At 41.0% G+C, this 19,678-nt stretch overlaps 1 protein-coding gene across 7 annotated transcripts in view; it reads right to left on the reverse strand.

The window, feature by feature from the left end:
* Positions 1-19,678, reverse strand: part of CXXC5 (CXXC finger protein 5) — a 104,463-nt gene that overhangs the window by 17,606 nt on the left and 67,179 nt on the right. For 3 of the 7 annotated variants that reach the window (XM_020790526.3, XM_020790524.3, XM_020790525.3), the window contains exons 3-4: positions 8,939-9,057; positions 1,833-2,802 (exon numbers count right to left, since the gene is read on the reverse strand). In XM_020790526.3, the coding sequence (XP_020646185.1) occupies positions 1,833-2,612 (780 nt within the window). In that variant the 5' untranslated portion in view covers positions 2,613-2,802; positions 8,939-9,057. Of the gene's footprint in view, positions 1-1,013; positions 1,050-1,832; positions 2,803-8,938; positions 9,058-19,678 lie in introns of all 7 variants that reach the window. The other 4 variants (XM_072998404.2, XM_020790530.3, XM_072998403.2 and 1 more) reach the window with 2 other exon arrangements.

A 19,678-nucleotide genomic window follows, 5' to 3' on the forward strand; every position in this document is an offset into this window, starting at 1 on the left:
GGGACTCTCTCTTTTCTGCAAAAGATCATCATGGTAAGTGGGATTCCGTGGCCAGTGACATTCATTTTCCATAAGCTTATTTATCAATGAGAAAATACTTTTCAAATAACTCAAGTAGCACCTTGAGTCTTAAGAATTATAATGGAGTGCCCTACAATACACAAACATAGTTATTATCCTACACCAAGTGCCCTAAATGTATTTAACATGCAGCTGGTCTTTCAGTCTTCTGTGTCTCCAGTTAAAAAGATCTTGGATAACTGGGCTGGAAAACAATATTGCCTTACTGAGCCAGCAGCAGCTAAAGGAAGAAGTATTGAATTAGGTGGGCCACTAGTTTGTCTCAATATAAAGTGACTTAAAATACCAAATCATAAATAACCTACATTCATAACTGGTCAATAGAGATCACTAGAAAGGACCCTTGAGTTCATCAAGTTCTTTCTTTCTTTCTTTCTTTCTTTCTTTCTTTCTTTCTTTCTTTCTTTCTTTCTTTCTTTCTTTTTCTTTCTTTTTCTTTCTTTCTTTCTTTTTTTTCAGTAAAACGCCCTCTTCTCTTTTATATCATGCTAACAATACTGAAAGATGATTAGTATTACAGTTTTTTTGAAGTAAACAAACCTAATTGGCTACAATAAACATATATAACATTATAATTTGACATCTGTTGAGGATTTTCTCCTCTTCAACTGCCTAAGAGAGAAGAATTAAGACCACAGAAAGCATCTGAAGTAATAAACCTTTGTCTGGATTGTACCACTTCTGACTAATGCTCACTCATAGCTGAAAAGGGACAAACACATATATGCAGATATTCTGCTACACCACATTATATCACCATGGTGGTGGTACAACGGACAATAGTGCAACCCTATGCATGTTTACTCAGATTGCGCCCTGCTGAGTTCAGTATGGGTTACTCTTAGGAAAATGGGTATAGGATTGCAGCCCAGAAGTCTGACTTAAAAGTCACAAAGTCATTGGTTCAAAAGTTAGCTCTGCCATGAACTCACCAAGTGGCCTTAAGCAGACTTCCTTCAGCCTTCCATCTGTAATAAGGGAATAATAATACCAACATAACTGTACAGCGTTGTTGTACGGATTACAAGATAGCAGGTGTGAAATGAACAGTCAAAACACTGTATACAGTATTATAATTATTAAAGAACAAATTGCCATCATTTGGGAAAAGTTTAGGCTACCACCTTTCTCACTGAAATACTACTTTGCATATGCAGAGATAGCTCTATGGGTTGGGTACCTTGCTGTGGAGGTAGAGGCTGGGAATCTGGTTCCTCACTGTGCCTATTGGGGGAAGAGCCAGCCTGCATGGCCTTGGGCAAGCTGCACAGCCCCAGAATGCCCTCAGAATAAGGAGACTGGTAAGCCACTTCTGAGAACTCTACACCTAAAAAAAAAACTCTGTAAAGGGTCACTACAGGTTGGAATGGAGCTTGATGATATGTAATTATTATTGTTATCCTGTGAAGAAGGTTACATACATGAGTCCCTACATGCAGCCTGACACCATGCAGTCCAGACACAGACTGACCTTCTGTATATGAAAAGTTAAAGTAAGGACTTAGAACTACCCTAGGCAACATGGGATGGCGGGCTAATCTCGGACAATTTCTCTTCCAATTTCTAATAATAACTGTCTGTATGTGTTATGTTGCATAAAGACTGAGGCCATGTGAAATATAAAAGGTAAGAACTGCCAACAGATACAAACCCCTGAACACTTCCACATTCAGTCCTCATAAACTGGAATTGTAATTCCACACAGAGCAGCTGTGGGGGAGCTATTACGCTGCCTGACCAAACCCAATTACCTCCAGTGCAGCAGAAGGCTTCTTTTTAAGTTCCTCACATTTTCGGAATTTGCAAATCTGGTGCCCAGTTTTACGGTTCCTACAACTGCTGCACTGCTCACAGTTTATCCGTCTTCGGCAAGGAGGGCACATGCCACATCGTTTCCGTTTCTTTTTCCCTGAATTGATGGCAGATGCCAATTCGTTCTGCATTGGATACTCTGCTAAGCCAGCCATATGGAGCGCACTCTCTGCTAGAAACACACCAGCAGGGGTCATAATAAAAAGGCCAGGGTTGATAGGAAATGCCCCCAGGTAAGGAAAATCGGACGGGCTGTTCATTGTTTCTGCAGCTGAGACAGCTTCCATGTCCGAGAGGCCCGTCCCATGGTCATTAGGCAAAGGAATGTGCTCCTGGACGACTCTTTTCAGCAGCTCCGTGGACTGAGCAAACTGTTGCAGGATGTTCTGTCCTTCTGGAGAAAGATCTGATTTGCTCAGCATGTCAGAGATGTTTTTGTGCTTTGAGGTAGAATTACTTTTATCCATAGTTGCTTCGTTGCCATTGGGTATGGGGGCAGCTTTCTCTGAATGTTCGCTTATGGAGCTGGTGCTACCAAAAGCAGAGTAGTGGGAGAGTGGACGGGACTTCTTCAGGCTTTTGTTTAAAGGTTCACTTATGATTCCACTTTTGTTTCTCCTCTCTAAATTGATCGAGGGCTGAGAGTCCTCTGAGGTGTTGCTTTTTTCCAAAAGGCCTGGCTTGATACCAGTGTCTTGGTGAGAGCCAGGATCAGACATCTTTTTTAAAAAAAGAGATTAGATAAAACAAGACCCGGGTCAATTGTGGAAAATAATCAACCACCACAAAATTAGTAACACCAATGACCCAATATATATATAATAATAATGTGGAGGGGATGAAGTGTGTCTTCAGTGCAATCTCAGGGCCATTACATCTCCTGCAGGCTTTCTATGTAACATACGGCCTCTGAAAGTTAAAACAGAAAAGGAGAGAGAAATTAGTGAAGCGTGAGTAGCTGGCTAGAAATGCAACCAGAATCCGTAGTGGCTCAGATTCAGATTCCTCCCTAGCCCCCCCCCGCCCCATTTTGGCAAAGTCAGCTCTGCTCCCTCTTCCCTCCACACTCTCAGTTTGCCAACATCGTCAGTCTCGTGTAATGTGCATGTACTACAGAGCTAAACCAAAGTTGGTCCACAAGTAACACCAATGACCCAAAAAGTGGCAATTTCTGGAAGCCCAGTTCTGAGAGGCATTTTCATACCTCCAACATTCACCTGTCCATCATTAAAAATCTCAGCACTACAGGAAATCTTATTCATAAAAGTCTAGCTATTATTGAATTAAGCTGTTTATAATTAGTTTTACTATTATTCTTCATTTATTAAAATAATTTCTGTGACAACTGGTTTCTACATTTGACACAAGGGAAAAGTTGTAGCTATGTTTGGCCTCCAGACCTTCCCAAGTTCAAATCCTGGCATCTACAGGTAGAGCTGGGAAAGACACACATCTGAAACCCCAGAAGGGATACAAATGGATGTGTATCTGTCCTAAATCAGTATCATTTTTTTCCTTGAAGCTGGGTGGTGGGAGTCCAAAGCAAACAGAAGGAGAAATGCATAATCCACAAGAGTGTAATCTTGCAGAAGAAAGACTCCAGAATTTATAGCATTAACAACAGAATCATAGAATAACGAAGTTGGAAGGGGCCTATAAGGCCATCAGATCCAACCTCGTGCTCAAGGCAGGAATCCAGATTGAAGTATACCTGACAGATGGTTGTCTAATTTTCTCTTGAATGCCTCCAGCTTTGGAGCACTCACCACTTCCTGAGGTAATTGGTTCTATTGTTGTACTGCTCTGATTACTGTATGTTTCATTTTTAAAAAAAGAGTAGTTCATACTCTAATGATCTAGAAGTCTCTTTGGACCAAAAATGCGGAAGCCATACATATAGCCATGTTCAATCTTAAAACAAAAGCAACACAGATTCAGTTCACAAATGGCAGCATCACATCCATAAAAAACAAAATTCTGAATGGAGGACATAAAAATCAGCAACTAGTTTTTGCATTAACCCTTACTCATTTCTGGATGAGGATCAGATGTGCGGTTCTGATGTATCTGGGAGCCAAACCCCACAACCCTCAAACAGATCTCAGGACATCTAAGACTTTAAGAGACCCCCCCCCCCATCTTAAAAAAGTGAATGGGGCAATAGTTGAAGATGGCACAACCTTCTGATTCACTCACAGGGGTTTCTTGATAATACTAGGGTCCCACACTCCAAGGTGCTCCCACACTCCAAAGTGCTCAGATGTGCTTCTGATGGAAATATGCACATGTGTCCATTTTAAAAATGTCAAGTTGCACTGAAAGTCTCAGAATATTCCACTATCTCTCTAGCCACTTGGAGAACGGATGTCTGAAACCAGAGTGGTTATTGAGATAGTACAACTTAAAATGTCAATTTCAGATACTTCATTCGCCCCATGGACAAATGACTACTCCCTCCTCTCTTTATTCCACTCATGCAGACACTCTGGAGGGGGGGCCTAAAACTGGTTGCAGGGAGAAAGGAATTGAGTAAACCTCTGAGGTGGTTTAGCACCTCATTCTGTGATCACACAGGCTGGCTTTTACTCACGCCTCCTCCACGTGAATCTCACGTCACCCAATAATGGTCCATGCCACTGCTGCAGGCACACTCTGTTCAGACTCTTGAAAAATGATTGTAAAAAGGATCAACGAAACCCACACTGAAAATACCATTTTGCTGAATGATCCCAAAAGTCAACCAAAGTTGCCACACAGAGACAGGCACTGCTTTCAAGACACAACAGGTTTAAATGGTCAGCTACCTTAGCACTGTGATTGACCTTCTTTAATTCCACCTTTCATGATACCTCCAAGATCGGCCTTCCAAGCTGGTGGCTTTCAGGTGCATTAAACTGTAGCTGTGCTGACTATGTAATGGTGGGAGGACACCCAAGCTAAGCATGGTTGTTCTAGGAAGTCACAACTACTTTCAATGGTTACAAATCACATAAACTTGATGCAACCAGGGAAACAAAAAAAAAAAAAACCTCTGCTGAAATACAACTTTAATACAAGCAGCTCTACCAATCCAAATGCACTCACTTGCTCTAGTCACACCCTTGCTCAGCGAGAGATGCTTCTTTCCTTCTCCCTCTCTCTCAGTGAGATAGAGAGGGGATGCTTTTGTTCGGCTACATGACTTTGCTCTGGCCTGTTGTTCCAAATCACAGTGAGATGGAACAACCACTTCCCATGCTTTTCCTAGCTAGAAGTAAGGCTTCGTATGACATACTGCCAAGCTTTTCATTGTAAAGCTCATTTGCAAGCTCCAAAACCCAACATGATGCGAAATATGCACCCCAACACACCTTCTCCTAACCCTCCGGCACATACAAACCTCTTGGAAAAGAGAGATCAAGTCAGTGGCAAACAGCAATACAGCTGGGCTGATCTAGCTTGTCAGGGATGAAAACTGGAAATCCAAGATAACAGCAGCGCTCTCTCCCTTTCCACAGAGGTTTACTTCCACCTGCACTGGCACTTTATTAGTGTACAGGAAATTAGGGAGCATCACAATGCGTGGCCCAAAGCCTCCCAGCGGAACTGCATCAATGTGAAATGATGAAAAATCAGCCTTCGAAACAGCATCAAGGACTTCTATGAGGACAGAAGGCACTCAGCAGCAGACATCATGCCCAAAATGAGAAAGGTACAGAGGGCTATTCTGTTGATCCCTGCTCTAAGGTTTACCCATGTTAGGAATGCCTAATCAATTAAGAGGCCTTGGCCTTCATCAAAATATTTCTAAATTCTAAAAACATCAAGTGTTGAATTCCTCCAGAAATTCTGGGATGTTTCTCAGGAAAAGAAAGGGCAGTCCCATGGATGTACCGCAGCGGCTTGGAAGTTAAGTAATTGCTCTAGCCATGTCACTCATTCCATCCTCATACCACTCATTAGTTTGGCCCAGCTGTGGGTGAAACAGCTTCTGAATTCATGGGGGAATAATCCACCACTTTGCAGCATTTTCGTCTCATTTACCCCATCAACCAATCATAAATCAAACTGATGCTTACAAGTTATCAGTGTTATTTCTGAGAGCTATAGCCATTCAGTTCTTTTAAAAAGACAGGAACTGAACATCTAGATATATGGAGTCTGCACTTCCTTATGGTTTCGCAGGACTCTAATATACCATAACTGGGATCCAATTGATTATATGTTTAGCTAAGCCAAAAACCAACTATATTGTCAGCATATAAGACGCAGGAGTTGGCTTTTACTGGGTGCCAAATGCTCAGGGTGAGTTACAACATACCTTTCATGGCCTTTTTCAATACAAGAACCTTATAAGATAGGTTAAGAAATTGGCCAGAGAGACTCAGCTCAAGCACCATCTAATGAACTTGAGAACTGAGCTAGAATTTGATCCCTTCTCAACATGAATGTTCTGCCACATGCACCTGTCAACACTTCAGATACTCCACCATGTCTACCACTTTGCAAAGCAAGGGTGTGAGCAGGCTCAGGTCTTCAGTTACTGTCTTGCAAAGTAGAAGTGAGGGCTATGTATCATATGACCTCTGTGAAGAAAGTAGTGCAAATACAAATAAGCAGTAACCATCTTGGCTTGCAATGCCATGTTGCCTCTGATGATCATTATCTTTTGGTAGCTGCAAAATAAGAGACAGGAAAGACCTTACCTTTGACCTTGCCCTAGGCTGCCAAGCCTCACCGCTTCTGAGTGCCACCAAATCTCAGTACAAAATCATACTAGCAACAGGTTCCTTCCATTTTCCCAAGTAAACCATCCAAAATTTAATTGATTTATGGGCCCTCAACAAAATACTGAGAAATTGCTTGAAGTTTACACTACATACCAAAAGAGAATCACTGACAGATTCCAGGGTTTCAACATCATGAATCTGTGGCACTATGATCAGAAAATCTAACTCTTCCCAAAAGCATTCCAGCAACAAAATCTTGCTTCCACATTTGGTTCTACCACTTCACTTAATGAGAAGACAGGCATCATTAAACCATTCTTTGGAGATTCCCTTTGCATCTGAGTAACTTTTGAGACCTTTGATGTGCAATCTGCAGAGCCACTCCAGAGCTGGAGATAGCTCAACTACACTCCCTGAGCTAGGTGTCAGAAAAGGTGCATATTGGAAACAAAACAACAACATCCTTCATTATTCTTGTCTGGAAAAAAAGGTACACACTCAGAGAGAGGACTTATTTGTGCACAACTAGCTCCTTGACAATCAAAATGTGTTCTGCATTTAGAGAAGCATTACATGTTTAGAATGGTCATATACATCCTGGTAAGATAAAACACAGAACTGGTCAGAGAAGATAATGCTCTGAGCCACATCTACAAGGAGCTGAAAAGTAAAGGGGGGAAAATTAGCCATCACCATTGCTATCCCACAGACAGATGTAAGCCATTTCCATCTATGTAACATAACTTCTAAGAAATTCCCTTCTGCCCTGTCAGCAAAAGCAGACTAGGGTGACAGAGTTCTTCAGCAAGCTTTCAAAGTATCTTTCCTTTCTGGACCTCTAACAGATACTGTAAATTTGATTTTAAAATATCTTGAACCAAAACAACAGAAAAATGTGAGGAGAAAGAACTGACAGAATTCAAAGAGGTTGAAGGGAACAGAAAAGGAAAATCAGGATGCAGAGTTCCTTTACTATTGATGACAGATAAAGACACACACACACACACACACAGAGAGAGAGAGAGAGAGAGACAAAAATCTCTATCTGGAGAATAATAATTCCTACAACTCCCATGCTCTTGGCTAACTGCCCTAGACCATTCATGATGGGTGCACACTTTGTATCTTCTGGGGCTCAAGATTGTCTCTGCTGCTGCTGAACTAGGGAGATAAAGTGTTTGCTGTTATTTGTGCATCTTTGTCCTTTAGGTAAAGGTTCTCCTTGACATTTAGCCCAGTCGTGTCCGACTCTAAGGGGCTTTGCTCATCCCCGTTTCCAAGCCGTAGAGCCAGCTTTTGCCCATAGACAGTTTCCGTGGTCACGTGGCCAGCGCAACTAGACATGGAATGCTATTACCTTCCCACCATGGTGGTACCTATTTATCTACTTGCATTTTTATATGCTTTCAAACTGCTAGATTGGCAGGAGCTGGGACAAGCGACGGGAACTCATTCCATCACGTGGATTCAATCGTACGACTGCAGGTCTTCTGACCTTGCAGCACAGGGGCTTCTGTGGTTTAACCCGCAGCAGCACCACGTCCTTTAGGAAAAAGCAAATGGGATCAATCTTTTGCAAGCTATTATCTCTTTCAATATGTTTCAGCCTCTCCTTTTCCCCACTGATTGTGAACGTACATCTAGGTTTGTGGGGCTTTTACCCCACAATAACCAGTGATGCACACCACAAATTATCCAATTGTACCTCTGGGGCCAGGTGGAAGACAATTAAACACATGTCTAGATTTAGTCATGTAATTTACCATATTCTTCCATGTATAAGACTATTGTCTAAAATCTTTAGACTGAAAATTGAGGGTCATCTTATACACAGAAGTAAGCTGAGTAGAAAAATCAAGTGGAGGGGAAAGCAGGGATCAAAGTGATCCTGCAGGGCTTTGATCCCTGCTTTCCTCTCCACTTGCTAAGCCTTAGCAAAAGGAAAGCAGGGATCAAAATGCTGCGGATCGCTTTGATCCCTGATTTCCTCTCTGTTTGCTAAGCCCCATGGGGCTTAGCAAAAGGAGGGGGAAGTATCAAAGCAATCCCATGGTTGAATAAGGGAGAAAGGGATCAAAATGACTGTGCAGTTGTGGAATTGCTTTGATCTCTTTCCCCCTCCTTTTGCTAAGCCACGCGGGCTCAGCACAAAGGGAGAAAGCATCCTGCAGCACTTTGATCCTTTTTATCCTAGATTTGCTAAGCCCCACTTAGATTTCTTAATTTTGGGTTAGAAAAGTGGCGGGTGTCTTATACATGGGAGCGTCTTATACACGGAAAAATACAGTATTTAAAGTTCATAAGGCATTTGACAAATTGAATCTAAAAGAACCTACCTTAGGATTTCAGCTCAAACAAAAACAAAAAAACAGATGGATGGCCTGTTCTTCTATTGAGGACAGCAGACTATACGGTACTTCATATGAAATCCATCAACATGATCATGGGTCCTTCCCTACATATCGGAAAACAGAAGAATATAACCACTGTGGCTCCAATCATGGAGTTTAAAAATGTGTACATAGAAACATTTGCTACTTATCTGTAGAATGTAGTAGAGACAGTTCCCATTTTTTTATTATTCACAAGGGCCTGTCAAGGAGTGCTATTCAGAACAACTTCTTATTTTATTTATTTATTTTTGGATTTATATACCGCCCCATAGTGCTACAAGCACTCTCCGGGCGGTTTACAATTTCATTATACAGGCTACACATTGCCCCCCCCCCCCCAGCAAGCTGGGTACTCATTTTACCAACCTCAGAAGGATGGAAGGCTGAGTCAACCTTGAGCCAGCTACCTGGGATTTGAACCCCAGGTCGTGAGCACAGTTTTAGCTGCAGTACAGCGTTTTAACCACTGTGCCACGAGGCTTCTGTACCCATCCCTTTAATAACAGCTTGATGTAGAGTCAGATGTATGTTAGAAGATGAGAATGTTTAACAGACAGTGAAAAGCCTTCCTTGCTGATTTTTGCATATTAAACCTTTACTTCAAGATTCAAGAACAAATTCAATTTTTCCTGACCAGTTTGTCACCGTATCTATCCTTCACACAAAATAGTAAATACAGTAAAAAGAAAGATTGTATGCTTTTACTGTTCTCTATTTTTGCATTCTTTTCTTTCAAATCAATATCATAATCTCAAACTCAGAGGGGTTTCTCTGTGAATGCCCTATCAAGACATTCACTCTGGCCATGGAAATATAGATGCGGTACCAAATTAAAGCAGGCAACATGCAGATTTCCCCCTCAAACAGGAGTGCTGCAAAAAACAGCAACAACAAACAACACAGGAACTTAGAAAAATGAATAAAAAAGTAGACTGAACAAATATTGTCAGTTATCCTAATTGCAAGACCATTTGAGCTGCTGACATCTTAAGGCTGGGCAGGTATCTATGTGAAGGAAGGTGCAGAATGGACAAAAGAGCTGAACAGTGGAAGAGTGAGTGGAATAAAACGATATACATGAAGAAGAGATTGCATGTGGGAAGGGGCAAGGTAGAGGCAGAATGCGGGGGGGGGGGCACATGTGACTAGAAACCTGCCTTATTAAAGAGCAATCTATACATTACTTCTACTGCACATTGCACTTCCTTACAAAGAGACTCCATTACCAGTATAATACCAAGCACTGGTACATGGTTTCCTTTGGAGCAATTTCTTATGCACAGACTAGGTGAGAGAGGTTGAATTAAGAACCAACCAATCATTAAAAAAAAAAAACCCAGTTCTGTACCTGTGAAGATTATCAATCATCCAGGTGAGGTTATCTGGAAGATGAGTCATGGCAACTGGACTTCTTTCTTATTAGGTTGAAACGTTTTGATACTCATCCACTGTAAATGTTTGTTGCTTGTATATTTTGTCTCCAAACTCACTCTGCCATGGTTTGGTAAAAAATTAAGCAAACAAACAGTAGGTATTCTGAATGCCACTTTGTATTATATGTCAGTGGCTTGTTTCAGTAGAGCTAACATGCCAAGATGCCATATTTCAACACTTACATACCCATAACATGGTAGTGTATTGCACCTTTGTCAGCAAGACCCAGGTACACCTCTGCGAGGCGTTTCAGCCATTCTCATTCCCCAAATGAACTGCTTCAGCTATTCTACATTGCCTCAACTCAAAAACTGATTTGGAAGATGGGGCAGCCACACACCTCAGACTTTCTAGTTTGTTGTCATCAGTATTCAGAAGTTGTGGGCCATTTACTATGCTAGTCTGGAAGAACAATGCCAAAAGAGACATTTAAGAACAGCTTTGTGTATTTTATCCACATGCATGACATGTGAAATGGAAGGACTCAAGCACATCCAATCCTCCTTTTTATTTAAGAAAAGGATTCCAACTTCCTCTGCATAAGTAAAATGTGGCAATCACATGGCTAAATGGGCCTAATTAATCATACTAAGGTTTGAAAAGTTACAAGGGTGCTGGCAAGTGCAAACTGGTGGCAATGTTAGAAGGTGAGAGAAATGGAGCAGCAAGTAGCCACACTTAAGGCTATAAGGGAAGATGAAGTATACACTGATAGAAGTCTTGAGCAGCAGAAGACAATGGAGGCACTGGAGGTGGAACAGCAACAAGGGAAGGCAGAGGAAGAGAATGCCAAGGAGAAAGGAAACCGTGGAGGAAGCCCAATGGAAAAGAGTCACAGTTAGGAGCAAAAGAAGGAGAGCACTGTCTTCACCAGCAGAACTGCAAAACCACTTTCAGGTTCTTGATGAGGAGTCTTGGCAGACAGCAAACAGACACAGTAAAAGAGGAGGCTTCGCAGGAGTGTATGAGAGGGACTGAAACTCAGCCAAGCAGAGGCAAGACAAAGAGAAGAGTAGTTGTAACAGGAGACTTCCTACAGCATGGGGCTGAAACTGAAGTATGTTGGGAAGATCCATGAACCCTCCAGGTAGGCTGTTCCCTAAAGCACAGATTTAAGGATGTGACAGAATGACTGACATCACTCATAAAACTCACAGATGCATATCTCTTCCTTCTCATCCATGTGGGAACAAACAACACAGCCAAGAGCAACTTTGAAAAAATCATATCAGACTTTGAATCTCTAGGAAAGAAACTTAAGGACTTTGGGGCCTAGATAGTTTTCTCATCCTTCCTACCAGTACTTGGAAAAGAAATAGAAAGGGAAAGGAAAATACTGTACTCCAGATGAATGACTGGCTACGAAAGTGATGTCGATGTGGGGGATCTGGTTTTTAGGATCATGGGCTAAGCTTCCTGGAAGATGGACTGCTAAGCAAGAGATGCCCTGCACCTGTGAGGACTGGGAAGAATATGTTTGGCCACAGCATGAAGAACTTAATTGGGAGGGCTTTAAACTGAATTGGAAGGGGGGGGGGGGAGAAAAAAAGCACAGAGGAAAAGATGAAGCCTTACGCACATAAAAGGAACAGACCAAACAGTTCTAGTTGAGGACATAATAACATTAATATTAATAATAACATTCATAAAAATGTACAAAGAAAAGCAGGCCACAAATCACACAATCTCTGGTGTCTATATACGAATGTCAGGAGAACAGGAAACAAACAAGAACTGGGAATCTCGTTTGTCCCACTGAGGGCATCTGCATCAATGTAGTTGGAGTGAAAAAGAGAAGGAACTTGGTAGATGGAGTCTATTACTGACCACCAAATCAAGAAGAGGATGCAGACGAAAATCTTGAAAAACAAACTGCAAAGATTTCAAAGGAACACAATGTAATAGTGATGGGAGATTTCAAGTTTGGCCCTTCCAAGAGATTCCTGTCTTGTGTAACTGATACAAAAGTGGAGAAAGAAACTAGAGGACTAGCTATCCTTGATTCTGACCAACAGAGATGACTTGGTGGAGGAAGTGGTAGTAAGGGGAACTCTGGGCAAAAGTGACCATGTTCTACTAGAATTCTTGATTTCAAAGGAAACCAAAGCAGAGTGTAGCCACACATATATGCTGGGTTTTTTAAAAGACAGTTTTAATAAACTCAGGACAAGGATAAGTAAGGTCCCATGGGAGGAGATTCTAACAAGAAAAGGAGTCCAAGAAGGGTGGAGGTTACTCAAAAAGGAAGTTCTAACTGAACAATTACAAACAATTCCAACAAGAAAAAAGGTGGAAGATAGCCAAAAAAAAAAAAAAAGCCAGTGTGGTTTCACGAAAAGTTCAGAAAGACCTGAAAACAGAAAAGGACACATACAGGAAGTGGAAAGGTGGCCAGGCCACAAAAGAAGAGTACAGAGAAGTAGCAAGGAACTGCAGGGATGGCATTAGGAAGGCAAAAGCTGAGAATGAGCTGAGGTTAGCTAGAGACACTAAAAGCAACAAAAAAGCATTCTTCGGGTATATTTGCATAGCAAAAGACAAAGAAAAGAAACAGTGGCTCAGCTACTCAACAGAGATGGAAAAATGATAACAGACAACAAAGAAAAGGCAGAAGTGTTCCATTCCTATTCTAGCTCAGTCTTTTCCCAAAGAACAGACGATGAGCCTCCAGAGAAATGTGAAGTGCAAGTGGAGGTGACAGTATTGATGCTGTAGATTGATAAACAAATAGTCAAGGAATAGCTTATTACCTTGAACAAGTTCAAATCTCCAGGGTTGGATGAACTGCATCCAATAGTATTGAAGGAACTGGCTGAAGAACTCTTGGAACCACTGTATGCTATTTTCTTGAAATCATAGGAAATGGGTAAGGTACCAAACTACTGGAGGGCTAATGTTGCCCCTACCTTCATAAACGGCAAAGAGGAGGAAGCAGGGAACTACAGACCAGTCAGCCTGACATCAATCCCAGGGAAAATTCTGGAGCAGATTATAAAGCAGTCACTATGCAAGCACCTAGAAAACAATGCAGTGATAACTAGAAGCCAACATGGATTTGTCAAGAACAAATCCTGCCAGACTAATCTGATCTCATTTTTTGATCAGGTAATCTCTCTGATAGACAGAGGGAATGCTGTAGACATCATACATCTTGACTTCAGCAAAGCTTTTGACAAATTGCCCCATGATATTCTAATTAGCAAACTAACTAGATGTGGAATAGATAGAACACCTGTCAAGTGGACACACAGTAGGATACAGAATTGTGCTCAAGGGGTGTTAGTGTCTCTATTGCCCCATCTGGTTTTTCTATTACACATTTGGATCCTGTTCCTCTCCTAAGTGATTGCTGAAGAGCCATCTCATGTTAATCTCTTTCCTCCACACCTCTGTCTGTGAAGATTCCAATTTGATGACTCAGAAGTCAAAGCAGAAGAAGGCTTTCCCTCAGGATACGTCATACTACAGATTAGCCAATTGCTGAGGAAGACAGAGCCTCTCAGGTCTCTCCCTCCATTTTCCCTCAGCCCAGGTGCTAATACAAAACAGCAAGAAAGGTCCATTTTGCCCCTATTCTCTTGGGTTCAAACCTGGGGCTCCTCTCCTGCAGCTGATCAAATATATTGTTCCAACTTAACAGCACGGTGTGTTTGGAGAATATTTTCATCTACATGGGTTGCTTATTCCATATACAAAAGAAATCACCCAGAATGTCTTCTGTTGTACTGACTGGCTTAGAAACCCAGGAAGAGCTGACAGAAAGTAGTGAGATTAAGAGACCAACAAAAATAAGTAGCACAGGAAGTAGTCTATGGGGAGAGTGTTTTCTCTTCAGAATGAATAAGTGCTCAGCATCCTACCGCACCTGCACAACTGTCACTAACACAATGCAGTGGTTGCCCTCTTGAAAACCTAAGCCTAGATCCAGTAACACACATGAAGAGGACTCACAGTGGAGCAATTTCTATCCAGCATCTTCTGTGTATAATGAAATTAAATTAAATTTAAAAAATAAAAAGGAAAACACCAGGAAGGCACAAAATCTCTGTTACATAAAAAGTATTGTTCAGGTTTCCTTCATTCTTCCTTCATGTGTAATTACATCCACTAGAAGCTACCTCATACAAGGTGAATATTTGGTCCACCTTGGATTGTCTGCAGTGCCTCTGACAGAAAGCTTTCACGTCACTTGGTACCTGATCCTATTAACTAGCTTGCAATTCTTTTCAGGAGAGTTAGAGGCAAGGTGGAGAAAAATCCATGATAATTTTATATATAATCTTTTTTTAAAAAATCATGATTTAAATCAAATCCACCTTGGTTAGAGAAGAAATAACTCAGCTGGAGCACAGAAGATCACTTGCACACAGAAGGCTCTGGGTTTAATCCTGGTCATCAACAGTTAAAATAAGATGTTTGGCAAAGACTCAGCCTGAGACCCTGGACAGTCACCACCAAGTTAAATGACACTTGGTACCACTGAGTCAGCTGTCTGACTCATTATAAAAATAGTCCAACTCAGTATAAAAGAGCTTTCAATAAAGAGACTTTAGAGGTGGTTCCTAAATCACTGTTTTACAGAGAACTTAAAAGCCTGGTTTGGGGCTTCAGCAATAGCCTGACAAAGATGCTCGCTGCTGTACACAGCCCAGACCTATAAGACTACACCCTGAGATCCAATGCCATTAATTCCTTGCCTGTCACAGTACTAGGCTCCACTCCAACCTGCTGCATTTTGGTCCTCAGTTGTCCTCATTTCATTGCCTAGGCCCAGCACAATTGGCATTCCTCCTCAAATGACACGTCTTTTCAAACAAAAGTCGTCATTCTCAATAACACACCCTTGTGGCACAGACAGACAGAAGCTGCCACATAAGAAGAAAGTGGAGGAATCTGCTATGCATGAAGACCTGGGGAGAAAGCCTATTGCCAACTCTTACCATTTCATTTGTTTACAAATATTTATGAGCATTTACATCTGAAATTCCCAAAGTGGCATACTCTAATAATAATATTCTATTAATAGTGTGATTTTAAAAATATGCACAATACACATACATTATTCATAAAATACATGATACACTGAACCTTACCAGAAAGGTCCATATAAACCGGAAAGTCTGCAATACAACAAATGAGAAATCTCATTTGAATCCAGTCAAGTACAACTAAGCCAACTTCCCCCACTCTGCCACCTTCAAAATGTATTGGATTGCAATACCCATTATGCACAACCACAGGCTGTACTGGTTGATGGGATCTGTCATCCAACATATTTGGAGACCTCTTGGTTGGCGGCGGCTGCTGCTATATTCAGCTTCCCTTCACCAGTGCAAATGTTCATTTTTTTTAATATTTTATTTTTAAACTACTAGAAATAGGTAGGGAATACAAACGGTAAGGAAATGGAAGGGATGGGGAAAAGATTTTAAGGATAGGAGAACACAGAATATACAAGCATCCAATCTATTCATTTTTCAATAAAAAAAACCAACTTTCTACTTTTTTAAACTTTTTGATTACCCTCTAGCTATCAACTGATATTTATGTTTTAGTTTAAATCTAAGTTACTCCAACACTATCAGGAAACCAAGACCAATTGTAAAATACACCCCCCTCTTTCAATTTCCTTCTGTCTTAGACATACATTCAGCACACCTGAAAAAGTATCCATTTTTGTCACTTCCCATATTTTCTCAGTATGCTTCTCTTGTTCCCGTGGCTCTGTTTTCTTCCAGTTTTTGGAAGAGAAGGATGAATCCAGGACAGTAATCTGATTTTTAACATCACATTTTCTGACTGTTGTAGCTAAATAGCTCACTGGGTAACTCTTCATCCCATCTATGTTACCTGACATCGCATTCAATAAAAACAGTTCTGGAGTTAGTACAGTTTCATTTAACTGTTGTTTAACATCTGATGATTTCTCTTTCATCAAATCTTCCATCTGGCTGAGATGCTCATTTACCTGCTGAAATCCTGTTATTATTATCATTTCCATGGTAACCTGCCATTCTTTATCTGACAAAGTCCCCAACAGTGGATATTTTAATTTTTCAGCAACCATTTCCATCTTTCCAATGAGTATTGTCTGTATAAATAATACTCTTTAGTTTCCACTATTTTATCAACAAACCAAACCCATCATCATAAACCTCCGATAAGTACTTCCTCCCCTCCTTACCCAGATATTATAGTATATAGATCAACTTTTAGCCCAACAATTTAAATTACAACCATGGCAGTATTATCAGTCCCACACAGTCCAGCCAAGAAAAAGTCCAGACTAAACAGCAGACACAGGAAGTCAGTCTCTCCAATAGATATCCTTATAATCTGTCGAACTCCAGTCCTGGTTTTCTTAGCTCCTCAGTCTATTTGGTTGCGTTTGTCTCACTGATGATTCACAGTTTATTTTCTTGCTTCCAAAAGTTTATTCCTCCTTCTAAAACCCAGCAAGATTCTGTTATCAAAGTCCCATTCATCAAACTCCAGTCCTGGTTTTCCTAGCTCCTCAATCTAGCCGATTACATCATCTCACTGGAGATTCACAGTCCATTTTCTTACTTCCAAAAGCTTATTCCTTCTTCTCCGAAAACCCGGCAAAATTCTGTTATCAGAGTCCCATACAATCTAGGGAGAAAGATCCAGACTAAACAGCATTCACAAAATTTCAGTCTCTTAAAGCCTGTCCAGTGGTATTTTCTTTGGGATTTTTTTTCCAGAAACACAAGATTTTTCCATCTCACTGTCTCTCAATTCGACCTTGACCCAGCCTGCTGTTTAAGAATCAGTTTCATTTTGAAGAAGCAGGCTGGCAAGCAAGACTCGCCGCTCCTCATCTTCTTTCGGCCAAGTATTTTCACTCTAATTTCTTTTTCATCTTAATGAGGTTATTCATAAATCAAAGGCTTCAACTTACTTTGTTATTGTATATTTTCAGCTGTATTTCTTGTTCTCCGCTCCTCAGGGGGTGGGGTGGAGTTGCTCATAGTTATTCTGCGAAGATGGCTCCTGTCTCCGATCTGTGCTCGCGTGAATTTTCAGAAGGAAGAAAAATCAGGTTGCCACTCATTCTTCTTCCTTCTGGGGCTCACCAACTGCTTCAGAGAGACCTCTCCTGGTCTCCCCTTCAATCCCCCATTTCTAGAGGGACCCCAGACCGGGCGGTTCCAGCTTTTCTCGGGAGCTATTCCCGGAGGCTGCTGGCAGCACCACGACGAAGCTCCGCCTCCACCAGTGCAAATGTTCATGACATTCCATTATATCAGGGTAGTACATCAGTTTTTTTTTCAAAATCTTAAAAGAGATTACTATTTATTCAAAAATAAAACATATGTAATCTATTAAGTCCCTATTAGGAAGACTCATCTCTTCAGCTATTTATAGGAAGGGAATAGGAGGCAGCTGAGCTTTTTCTATACATCAGCTTTACATCCACATTGTATGGAAAATCTTTGGGAAAATTCTAAGCAGAGATACAGTAGTGCCCCTCTTGACGATGATAATCCGTTCCAGCAAAATCACTGTAGAGCGAAATCGTCGTCAAGCAGGGGGGGAACCCATTGAAACGCATTAAAAACCAGTTAATGCATTCCAATGGGCGAAATACCTAATTGTCCAGCGAAGATCCTCCATAGGGCAGCAATTTTCCGGTGCCTGTAAAGCGAAAAAGCCGTCCTAAACACAGCGGGGAGCCATTTTGCACAGTGGACGGCCATTTTGAAACCCAACGATCAGCTGTTTACTGATCATCATTAAGTGAAAAATTGGTTCCCAAAGCAGGGAACCGATTATCATCAAGCAAAAAAAGCCCTTTGAAACATCGTTTTGCGATCGCAATAGCGATCGCAAAAACATCATCATGAAACAATTTCATTGTATAACGAAATAATCGTCAAGCGGGGCACCACTGTAAGTCATACAAAAGCGGAATCATCCATCTCCGAATGCATCATATTAGGAGGAGCAGACAGAGCTGCTACAGTCTATCAGACTGATAACCCACTAACTAAAATGGGTTTATGGCACATGCCAGATGTAGCAGTTTTCAAAGAAGTCATTTCTATCTATGCCACATTCTTTTGCCTTCTTTTTAAGGGACCAAAACATAGCTTTCAAAGACAAAGTATGCTAGTTGTTCTTATCTGTTGTATGCATAATCGTTCCAGGCAAATAGCACACCTATTTATGCTTATCCCAATTTAAAAGCAACAAAATTAGAATATAAGATCACAATTTCAGTGTTCTACTCCACAAACTGTGCTTAGATCAGACACACCTCTCCTAACCTGAAGGATTTGCTGGCCCATCCTATCCACTGTCATTACCAATGAACACATGGGAAGATTTTTTAAGAGCTAAACCAGTTTGGATAACAAATGTGGTAGAGACTTCATTTCTTTCCAATTGGAAAAAAGGAGCATGTTTATTTTTATTAAAAAAAAAGTTCAGAGATTCATTTCCACGGAGTAGGTGATTTCTAAACTGTTCAGAATTGCCGTTCAGTGAAATTAGGTGAAGGAGCTTATTCTAAAACACACTGCCTTCATTTTCTTATTTTTAGGTGACAGGCACAATACATTAAGTTGCTGCTATTGTTTTAGGACTAGACAATATTCTAAAATAGAACTAGCCAACTTCATGGCCTCTTCAAATAATTTATTCAAAACGGGGGGATCACACTGGAGACTGTTATAGAAATGAATATGAACTCACAAGTTTACATTAAGATCTTTGTCTCGTAATTCTAAAAAAGGACGACACCAATTTTTCCTCCATTCAAGGCTCTGCACTGAAAAGGGATCCAGTGGAATAGCGACTCTATAGCCGCAGCTATCTTCTTTCCACTGCCTTAAATGGCTCTCAGCCACACTCCTAACAGCGTATTTGCAAGGAAGGCCAGTGGCTATTGTAGTGTTGGAAGCACTGTGTTATTTATTTTAATAAATACATTAAACATTAGGCAATAAAGATGTCCTGGTACCAATATGGGCAACCTTTTCAGAACCCATGGGCCAATGCGGTGGCCTCATCACCACAGGTGATGACACAGGCCCTATGGGAACCCTTTTTTAAACATTCTGCAAAAACGTTGCTAAATGGACCTTCATCCTCCTAATTCAGGGAATTAATAAGTACACTTTGAAAAGCCAGAGATTGTGAGTTGGTGGCAAGGACTGAAGTCCTTTTCCATGCCTTTTTCTGGTCCATACCAAAGGACAGATGTTACAACAGAGTCTACTGAAG

This window comes from Pogona vitticeps, chromosome 4 (assembly GCF_051106095.1).
Source record: "Pogona vitticeps strain Pit_001003342236 chromosome 4, PviZW2.1, whole genome shotgun sequence".
NCBI classification, from domain to species: Eukaryota; Metazoa; Chordata; class Lepidosauria; order Squamata; family Agamidae; genus Pogona; species Pogona vitticeps.